This window comes from Condylura cristata, unplaced genomic scaffold (assembly GCF_000260355.1).
Source record: "Condylura cristata isolate star-nosed mole 26May11 unplaced genomic scaffold, ConCri1.0 scaffold00011, whole genome shotgun sequence".
Classification (NCBI taxonomy): Eukaryota; Metazoa; Chordata; class Mammalia; order Eulipotyphla; family Talpidae; genus Condylura; species Condylura cristata.
The window spans coordinates 7,184,696-7,195,962 of record NW_004567112.1 but is presented as its reverse complement, the minus strand read 5'-3'; the positions used below and the strand labels follow the sequence as shown (position 1 = coordinate 7,195,962).

The window sequence follows — 11,267 nt, the reverse complement described above, 5'->3', positions numbered from 1 at the left end:
CTGCCTGTTCTGCTCCCCACTCTGTCTCTGGTGAAGCCTCTCACTGCCCCTGAGCCTCTGGCCTGTACCCCAGTTCTGTATGCACAGGTGAATAAATCTTTAAAAAAAAAAAAATCTATAGTTCTAAGTAACATAGTTTTCTTTTAAGTAATAGCATTATAAATAATACTAAGTTTCCTACCCTTTCCTTTAACTTTCACCCTGACCTCTATTCACATAGAAAGGTTTTTTAGATAAGATTAATAGGATAATAACCAGTGACCATACAAAGAAAGAAATTTTCCCCTAATTATTTCCCCTAATTCTTAAGTTAAAATAGAGACTAGGATGACAAAACAAATACAGGAATAGTGATTAATGAAGCTCCTTTTGTAGATCAAAAAAGGGATTTTTCCTTAGGAGCAGGTAAATAGTACACTCAGAGTTGGTGTTTTTCTGACTCCTAGTTCCCTAACATTAGATCCTGTACCTTTAAGATGTATGTTCACTGAGATATTAACAAAATGACTGCTTAAGTTGTAATAGCTGATTGATCACCATAGGAACATTTTGTTTACTGATAACTGATCATCATAGGAATATTTTGTTTGATAACTGATCACCATAAGAATATTTTGTTTGATGATCAACATAGGAATATTTTGCTTATTAATGACTGGTCACTATAGGCACATTTCAAGTATTAATTGTACTTTTTAATCAATGAATGATGAATATCACAGTTCCATTAAGAGATCAAAGACTTGAGTGGTCTTTAAGAAAAATGTGATGACTGCTAATCTTTCTGCTTTATGCACACACTGATGTAATCCCACTGCTTGCTTGTAATATACAAATAAAGCCCTGCTGAGACAATCAGCAGAAGATGCTTTCACCCTGATCAAGTGTCTGTGTCTCCTCATTTCTCTCACCTTTCCCTTTCTCACCTTCGCCGACGCCGTCCTTTCCTGCGGGAGACCCTACCTCAGCTGGAGCTGGTCTTCAGCATAAGCACTTTACTGAAAAAAAAAAAAAAGCCTATAATTTATATAAACTGCATTTGTTACAGCCAAAGGTACCCAAAACATTTTCTCCTCCTATACACAATCTCAAAACAAACAACTAAATTCAATCTGTACTATCATCCAACCCAGTATCGGTAAACAGAAAGATTTATTTGCTACATTTAAATCTTCCCAATCATGAGTTACAATTCTAGTCCTGATAAAAGCCAAAATAGATGAAATGCTGCAAAGCTTTCCAAATATTAAAATGGAACAGATATCACCTGTCCTAAATGTCAGAGAAAGTATTATACTGAATAATGACAAGAATATAATAATAAAGTCAGTATAAAATAAAAAATTATAGGTTAATATAAAATCATACAATGAAATTAGTTGAAATGGCTCTTCAGCCATAAGGTTAAGTTTCACAGTGCTAAAAGCTTTGCACTATTTACTTGTGTGGCCAAATGATTAAGTTAGCAAGATTATGGAGCTAGCAACCATAATCACCCTTAGCAATGAGTATGAGTAAGTATAATCTAGTGTGTAGGGAAGACTACTATGAGTGAGAAAAGGACAAGTCAGCATGTAACACACACACTAGTACACTATCTAGTGGATACTGATGTATAAAAGGTGCATCTAAGAACAGAACAAAGTCATTTTTTCAAAATAATCTTGTAGCCAGCTATTCAACTGAAATATTCCCTCTCCCCATTGTTACTAAAGATTTTACAGCAAAAAGAATAGTCACTTATAACTGTAGATTATACAAGTCAGACTGAGTTGATCCATGGAGAAAAATCATCTTCTAAGCCATTTAGGTTACACTTACTGGAGTTTGCCTATCAATGAACCAAGCATACATAAATAGTAATTAATACAAAAGGATAAATCCAACTAAAACACCTTTGCTGTGTTAATCATAGTGTTTTTTGTTTTTAAGTACCTATCTATAAGAACTAGCTATACTGGGAAATGGGAAATTTTATAGCCTTTTTTATCAGCTTGCTAATCAACAGATATTTCAGTACTCCACCCACCATACCATCACACATTCACTTTACAATACATGAAAACTTCATGGGCATAAACAACAGCCAGTTTGCTGATTAAAGAATACACATTTTAAAACATTCTGCCGGTTTTATACAAATTGGTAATTATGCATTAGAAAATAAGTTTTGCTATTATTCTATAGTAGTCCAAGTAAAGGATAATCTACAGCTTATCTGTTGACTTTTCCTAAGAATGTAAAATTAAAAACCAAGGCTTCTGGAATGTCACAGGAGGTTACAGAATATTGTTCTGGTGTGTTTGGGAGTAAAAGAGGCGGCAGTGCCCATAAGGTGCCCCTTAACCTTTAAGTGAGCGCTGTAAACAGCTGGAGCCCTCCATCAGCAAACTTCACAAACATGCACATATGTGAGTGAAGGGAGAAGAAAGACACTCCTCTTCAAAACTTAACTATCATCATTGTTAGTATTAGGGAAGCGCAACAATTACAGAGAGGCATCTCCTCGATATAAAAGAGCAAGTACAGACTTCAGTGCATACCTAAAACTAACACTGCGCATATCAGACGGACAAAGTTAAAAAGGAGAGAAGTACATTTTTAACTTCTTTATGTTCCTCAACATAATCTTAATATTTGTTTAATAGTTATATATTAACGGTTCAGACAGAGGAATATTTATGGTGTTTATCTGTATTAGTGAAACAAAAAGGAAAAAAACCAACAAGAAGTAGCTAACTTACGGTATTTCAAATCAATGCAAACCTAAGCACTTGTTAAAACAAATGAAGTAGATCTACCTAGAAAATCCCAGATACAGTTAAATAAAAGCAAAAAGATGCTAAATGGGGTACCTGCTATGATCCTGCTTTTTTGTAAATTCCAATTTCGATTATATTTAGAAAAAAGATGGACTAACACTCACATGTAAGTTTTCTTTAAGAAAATGCATCACTGATCTGTCATTTTGATGTCATATTTTCTAACCCAATTTTTACAAGTTTATCATTTATTAGAAAGGGAAAATATTTAATGTGTCACTTAGTAAATATCCCGCACAGTTCTAGCAAATGACTGGTAAATGTATGATAATCAACGTGTGCATGTTCAATCAGTTTTGAAAGGAAAGACACATTTATTTAGTAGGTATCATATATGTGACATTTATATCTCCAATTAGATAATAAATTTGGAGTTGAGCTTGGGAAAGACACAGGAACTGAGACCAAGGGAGGAAAAGGAGGCTTTCTGCCCAAGGTTTCTAGTTCGGTATAATAGTGTAGTCAGGCACACCTTACTCCAAAGCTCTATGTAGTGCAATCAATATCTGAGGTTAATTCTCTAAAGCTCACCCCCAAAGAATCAAATCATTCCATAGGACTGAAGTACCAATCTGTACTTAGCACCTACAGTTCTATCATCTGAAAGTAAGTAATTTAAACATTTATACCTTATTTTTCTACTACAAAGACAGTACAGTGGTTCTGTGCCAGTCTTTGCAATCTGGCAAAGATTGTTGAAAGCACTCTGTAAAACTTCTGCTAATGATGAGGTAGATGCTTTATGACTTTCCAGTGAAGTGTGATGTCATTTCAAAAGAGTTGACAGGTCTAAACTCTGAGGAGGAAACAAGGGAATTTAATAGCATCTGTTTCCTGATAACATTGTTCTGAGAAAATGGAGAATATGATGGGAAGTAATATTGGGTCAGTATTTAACCTCAAGACAAGTTACTTACTGGTAGAAACTACCTTGAAACAGATAATCCTCTTGAACTGATTCAGAATGTCTTAGCCTGCTATCGAGAATCCACTGAGAGTTCAAAAAAAGTGGTCACACTTTGTCTAGAGTTACTACCTTCCCCAGCCTTTTTAGCCACCCCAATCCTGTACAAATTCTACAAAGGTCAGCAAAATTACAAAGGGTTTAATATTTATTCCAGCGTGTTAGTTTTAGTTATTTACAGCAACAAAACTGCGTCTATCTGGATTAACTAGTCAACCGGTAGTAAAAGAATCCTAAACAGGTTTCCAGTAGAAACCAGTTTTCTGTACTGTAGTCAGGTGCACTTACTCCAAAGCTCTGTGCAGCGCTCTATGAAGTCATCCCATAGTACTTAGTACTCAGCACCTGCATAGCTACAAGTAAATTCAAACACTGATGCCTCATTTTCCCTACTAGTAAGTGCTTTCATGCTAGTCCCTGCAATTTGACAAGAGAGCTGAAAGTACTCTGTAAAACTTCTACCATTTTCCAGGAGAAAAAAGTTTTCATTAGCTTTCCAAAGAGACAGAATTAAACATCGAGTTTTTAAACCGTAAAAACCATTTAACTTGTGGGCCTAACACCAGCGAGCTGCAAACCCCTAGGTTCTAGTGATAGTTGGCTTATCTTTGCAGAGATAACACTGCAAGTGCTTTGGTAGTCCAGGACTCTCTTTTTCTTTTTAGTGTTTTGTGAAAGTCACTAATTTCAGCCTCTGTGTTGCAAATTTCCACAGCTGTAAACATGAGATATCAACTTCTCCCATATAGAAGTCTTAACTATGAGATAGCAAAAGTACAGCAAATGTAAAACTGTCCACTGTACTAGGCAATAAGAGAGCAAAGTGATCCTTGTCTCTGCCTCATAGGAAAGGGAGTTAGTAATATCAAGAAGTCAATGTTAAGGGTCTAATCAGGCATGCTTCTCTAGGACAGTGAACTTTAGAGGACTTCCTTTTGTGATTTCCAGGAACTGGAAATTTCCAGGAACTGGCTTTCACAGACAGCCAAGAGGTCAACAAATCACTGATAAGGATCTAACAGTCAACTCAAAATGACTCTTCTACCTTCAATGTGCAAATGAAATTTCCAGAGAAAAGATATACTGTAACGATATATTACTTTCCATGTAAAGTGTCTTAAATGCTTTAATCACAATAATGCAGTTCAACTTGAGAAAACCTAACTTTCTGGTCAATGTTGCACTAAAATGGATTATTCTTATAAAGAACCTAAAATGACAAAATAGTATATACAACGCAAAGTAATCAGGTGTTTGCCTTAGTAGAGATGCTATCGCTTCCTGTGTCTCACAAAACTAAAGGTCCCATATATATCCAAATGCCATTACATGAGCTTTGTACTTTATTTCCCCCAGAAAACTAACTGGTTTGAATGCATGAACTATGTCTAACATTCTATCACCTTCATCATAACCACTACAATACTAGTATGGTGGTCTTTAGGCAGTATTTTCTGAAAATAAGTAACTATTTTAAAATGACTTGTTTATCTATAGGTCAAACTTTCAATTCCACTTACATGCTATTAATTGAGCAGTAGCACAAGAAAAAGCACAATGGATTAAAAATTGTTACTCCCCATTACATCATTATTCCAGAAGAGGTGAGTGGTATATATGTTTGTCTCTACTCTCCAAAGTATCAAAGGTCAGATATATGGTCTAACATTAGTAAAACTATAATCCTACAATCACTGAGGAATTTTAGTTACTATTTAAAGACACTATATATAGGAAGAAAATTAGGAAAGAATAGCATAAATAGTACATAATACTTAACACATGATTTCATTAGCTTCCAGTGAATTTACTTTGAAAATTTCTAAGATCTGTAATATTCAAGACCATCTTTACTTAAAATGATCAGTAAAATTTTTGAAACTAACATTAAAAATAAGTGTTTTTCTTCCTCATCTAAGAAGATCAAGGAAGAAATAACTCAATTACAAACAGCATATCAGGCTTTCCAGTCCAATACCAACTCAGTTCTGTGAAATTAATGATAGATTTAGAGAAGATATAGATAAATATAAAAATGCTAAAAGGCTCTAACTAAATACAGCCTTTAGTAGGATATAACGGTTCTCCTTGATCTCCAGTCAATTGAAAAATTTCCACAAGTATGTTTTAAATATATCAGAATATTCTTAGGAGTAAAAAAAACAAAGTTATAACAAAAATAATCATTTTCAGAAGACAGTCCATGAAGCTGAAAAATGTATGTATTCCATCCTCATTCATTAAATTTGAAGTGCCAACAAGATGCCTCCTTATTTGTAGAACAGAGAAGTAAATGCTTAAATAGATAACTAATGACCTACTTTAGACTAAAGCAAAATATCCATCAAGCAAAAAACAGCCATTATCTACTTCTATCATTACTGTACATAGATGAAAAAAGTTTCAAGGAATTAAAAAAAAAATTCATGGCAGAATTGTTTTTTTTAAATGCACAATTATACCGATAATATCTTATATAAAATAAAATGATTCAATGACAGTCCCTTCAAAGATACTATGTTTAAAGAGCAAAAATTATCAGACGCTCCTAACTCAGTCCACCTTCACCGATTAACAACAGCAATGCTCTCCACTCAGTACGGGCCTCAAATTCATGTGAGTCCAGGTCAAGCAAGTACTGTAAGTGAAACAAGTATGCCAAGTATGCATGGACTAGAAAGCACATATATGGACTTACTGCACCCACTACCAGGCGCGCTCTCTCTCTCTCTCTGAAAAGGGCAGGTTTATTTGGAAAAGGAGACAGAAAAAGGGAGGCACTTGGATAGTCACAGGTGGGTAGAAGAGCTGCTGTTGCTGCTTTGCAAAGGGAAAAGTTTTGTGAAAACAACACCTGCAGAGTCACAAGTGGGCAGGAGAGCAGCTACTCTTACTCACGTTAAGACAAATTTTTGGGTTAATTAAAAAAATTACTATTTCAATATACTATTTTAAAGTATACATCTTTAGAAAAATTTCAAAATTATTAACATCAAAGGGAATGAATTAAGAAATTCTTAACGTCAATAAATTAGTAATGTTAAAATTATATCAGTGAAATTACAATACATGGAAAATACATAAGTATAACTTATTTTATAACTATCAAACTATCAGTTGGGTCCTTAGAAAGCAGCCACTTGAAGCTCCTGCATAGCTCTAGGTGAAAGGTCAGAAACTGGCAGTCCTTAGGGGCCACTTCTCCTTAGCAACACAAGAATGGAAAAAAAACGAATGGAAAAACAAATGAAAAAACAAATGAAGGAGGTGCTAAATGGTGAGATAGTTCTGTTACATAATAAATAAAAACACCAAAGGATCCTAAGATGTCAATTCCTTTAATGCTTTAGCTCCACCACAGCATGAGTTTGATCCCCCCACCAGGAAGCTGACCCAGATGGGGTGCAGCAGAAGGCTTCTGATCCACCTGCTGCTCCCCTCAGCACTGCATTTCAGTACAACTGCCTGTTCTGCTCCCCCAGTGTCTCTGGTAAACCCTCTCATCACCACCCCCCACTTATGGCCTATACCCCAGCACCGTATGCATAAATAAATCTTTAAAAGAAAACAAAATCTGCTTAACTAAAAAAGTAATGCAACATGGAGCAGCATCCAAGTTTTAACTTTATGATTTAACCTTACAAGGTTCCTTGCTCAAAATTTCCAACTTAAGGGGGAGAGGGGAAGCTTTAGTCACACCCAGAGTTCTCAGTTAACTGGAAAAATACCCCCACTCATATATTATACTGATGGCATACTAAACACAAATAAACAACAAAACAACATACCTCAAAACTTAAGAACAACCTGTATAGTTTTTAAAATGCCAACCTGGTTTTATCAGTGCTGTACTTCATCACCTGAGAGCTGTGTGACATTAGCCAAGTTATTTAACTCCTATGAGCACTCTACCCTCATTCATTAAAAAGGATTAACATTAGCTGCTTTAATTCTCATTTTGAGAGCTATGATACACTGTGAATATCTTTTAATTCATTCTCTTGCTGAAACGTGAATCAGCTCCACAGTATCAGTAGTTAAAAAAACACTAGCAGGGGCCCTCCCTGGTGGCTCAGCACAAAGAAGCTAAAGCCACTGCAGCATGAGTTGGATCCCCACTCTGCAGGTGACCCACATGGCGCCGCAGACCTCTTCTGACCCGTCCACTGCTCCCCTCAGCGTGTACTTCCTCAGTCGGCCTGTTCTGCTCCCCACTCTGTCTCTGTGAATAATCTCACCACCTGTACCCCAGCTCTGTGTGCATAAGTGAATAAATCTTTAAAAAAAAACACTAATAGGACAGCTCACACCCAAGAGAACACACTTCCTGGAGCAGCCCTTTTCATCCTCATACTTTTATTTCTATTAAATTAAAGTCTACTTTATTAAATTAAAGTCAGATTCCTAGTTACTTCAACTCCATTAAGGTTCGAGGTCATTCAATATTTTAAGTTCCTGTATAACAGGCATAGAGCAAGAAATATTTGTGGATTGAATGGTTCATTCCGTGTAGTATTTACTGACCATCAACTTGCCTTCAAAGATATACAGAGAGTAAAGATGTATACATTTCTTGAGTTATAACTTAAAATATAAAATTTAAAGATTGATATACATACCCAAATTCATTATTATATTATATTGAACTATCCTTAAAAAAATTCCTTATAGTGCCCTCCCTGCTGGCGCAGCGGGTTAAAGCACAGCACTGAGAAGCTTAAGCCACTTCCGCATGAGTTCAATTCCAGCCTGCCCTGGAGGAGATCCACATGGCTTGGCAGACCTCTCCTGACCTGCCCACTGCTCCCCTCAGCAGTGTACTTTGTCGATCTGCCTATTCTGCTCCCCACTCTGTCCCTGGTGAATCTTCTCACCCTCCGCATCCGGCCTGTACCCCAGTTCTGTATGAATAAATAAATAAATCTTAAAAAAAAATTCCTTATAGTAAATGAAAAGCAATTTTGCTGTATTGTAAGCAGGGTGATGTTCACTGATACAGCTGATAAAGTTCCTTCAAAGTAATAAGCCCATTAATGGCTCCATCACTTCTGTCACAATTTCAGACTTCAGGGAATTCCAAGTCAAAAAAAAAAAACAAGACTCAAGATGATATGCAACTGCACCACCACCACCTAGGCTGCAAATAACACCCACATAAAACTTAGTCAAGTTGTATGATCTGAAACTTACCCAGAAAACACCAGGACAGAAATTGTAATAGACTATCAAAAGCTGGATCAACTTTTTCTCATGCCTTTCTTAGCCACACACTGCTATAAGTAAACATCTCACTGGTTAAACACTAGAACCCATTTATAATGCAGTCACTCATACCCCAGAGTTGAGGAGCAGGTCTTGTTTCCCAGAACAGGAAATCAAACGCAGTGACCGCGCTCCACAAATCATGAAGCCATTTCCAATTACAAGTTTCCCATGACTGGACAGTTTCAAGTTGTCAATTGTGCTACTAGCCTAAGCAAAACACAATCAGTAAGGTAAATCTTCTTTACTAGTTGACCTGTAAGTCAATAATCCACCCCAAACTCACACATAAAATATTTGGGGTTACCTGTGGGTCACTGACGCTAAGGCTGGTAGAAAATTAGTGATCTACAATACACGGCTTCCACCATGTGAGGCAAATACCAGATAACATTATTTATAACAAAAGACAAAATCCAAAAGAGGGCAAACATTCAATGAATCAAAATAAAAGGAAGGCAGAGAGCGTGGTTCAGGAAAATCCGTGGTTTTGCAAGAGGGAGCCAAGCACAACCCTTCCGCTCCAAAGGTCGAAGCCCCTGGCGCCACCAGACCTCGTCCCCTTCCACTGCTCCAAAGTAAACGCTGAAGCGCCCAAGTTAACCAAAACCGCACGCGACAGAAACTGCCACCAGGCCCGGAGGGTTTTACCAAGTCAAAAATCCTCCCGTTTTACCACGAAAATCCTGTCTGCAGGGGGCTTTCAGTTCCTGCCGCGGGGGCCCGAAAGCCTGGGGTCAACCCGGAGGGGGCGAGTCTGGGCGCGGGCCAGCCAGCTGCCCCACGGGGCAGGCGACCCTCACAAAGGATGTCCGGGACGCAGAGGCCCCGACTCGCTCGCCACGCGCTTACCTGGGTGCCAACTTGGCCCCGAAAGTTGCCAAAGCAGCCCAGCCCCTCGGCCTGGGGGTGCCCAGGGCACCAATCCGGGCTACCAGCAGACCGGCCCGCGTGCGACCTTTCGGCCAGGAGGGCCCCCGCCCCGCGGCCCCCAGGAAGCCCTGGGTCGTCCCACAAGGCCCGGCGCGCCCGCGGATGCCCTGGGGTGCCCAGAGGGGGCGCGTGCCGGGCCCCGACCAGGACCCCGGGCCCAGGGCCCGCGCACCCCTCACCTGATCTTGTAACTCGGCAGCGTGTGCTTGCGCTTAATGATCTTTTTGAGCTGGCTGACGATGATGGAAGTGAGCTGGGACATGGAGCGCCCCTCAAACTGGGAGTGCACCTCGAAGTCGATCAGCGGGTCCTCCACGAAGGAGAAGAACCAGTGGGTGAAGGGCACGCGCGTCAGGACGAAGCGCAGCCTCCCCACCACCCGCGACAGCTTGACGAACAGGTAGGCCGACTTGCCGAACACCAGGTCCACGTCGATGGCCAGGTGGAAGCCGCCGTGGTACTCCACGTCCGCCTCGAAGGCCAGCTCCTCCGGGGACGCGGCGGGCGGCGCCTCCCCCTCGGGGCCGTCGGGCTCGCCGCCAGCCGCGGGCACCACGGGCCGCAGGAGGCGGATGGACTTGATGAAGGGCACGGTCTCGCCCAGGAACACGTCCCGCAGGCTCAGCCCCTCCAGCAGGCGCCCGGCCGTCTTGGTCTGCAGCAGCTCCTCGAACTCCACCTTGATCTTCTTGGTGACCCAGCGGCGGGCCAGCGCCGTGTCCCGCAGCTCCCGGAACAGGAACAGGATGGTGGCGTTGAGGAAGTAGCAGGTCTCCTGCGTCGGCGGGGCGGCGGGCTCGGGGCTCGGGCTGGGGGGCTCGCCGCCCTCCGGGGGCCCGCTCGGGGGCTCCTCAGCCTCGCCGCCGCCGCCGCCGCCGCCGCCGCTGCCATAGAGGTACTCCCTCAGGGCCAGCACCGGCACCGGCCTGAGGTAGGGGGAGCCGTCGCCCGCGCGGGCCGCCTCGCTCGGCGGCGGCTCGGGCGGTCTGCGGTAGAGCAGCAGGAACTGGGCGAGCAGCGTGAGGAAGGAGCCCAGCACGGCCGACGCCAGGATCAGGAGCAGCAGCCCCATCCCGCCACCGCCGCCCGGGCCGCACGGGCCCCCGCGCCCGCGCCCACAGCGCCGCTTTCTTCACGTCGCCGCCCCCGCTGCCTCCATCTTAAGAACATCGCGGCGAGCGGCTCCCGGGTCTTCCTCTGGCGGCTGCGGCCAGCGCGGTGCGGCGCCGGAGCCTGCCGCGGCCAGCGATTCCTCAGACTCTCGGAGTGACAGCGGCTCCCGCGGC

At 41.4% G+C, this 11,267-nt stretch overlaps 1 protein-coding gene across 3 annotated transcripts in view; it reads right to left on the bottom strand.

The window, feature by feature from the left end:
• Positions 1-11,259, bottom strand: part of PDZD8 (PDZ domain containing 8) — a 60,115-nt gene extending 48,856 nt beyond the window's left edge. For 2 of the 3 annotated variants that reach the window (XM_012723842.1, XM_012723843.1), the window contains exon 1: positions 10,161-11,259. In XM_012723842.1, coding sequence (XP_012579296.1) covers positions 10,161-11,053 — 893 coding nt within the window. In that variant the 5' untranslated portion in view covers positions 11,054-11,259. Of the gene's footprint in view, positions 1-926; positions 999-10,160 lie in introns of all 3 variants that reach the window. The other variant, XM_012723845.1, reaches the window with a different exon arrangement.
• Between the last annotated feature and the right edge of the window lie 8 nt (positions 11,260-11,267).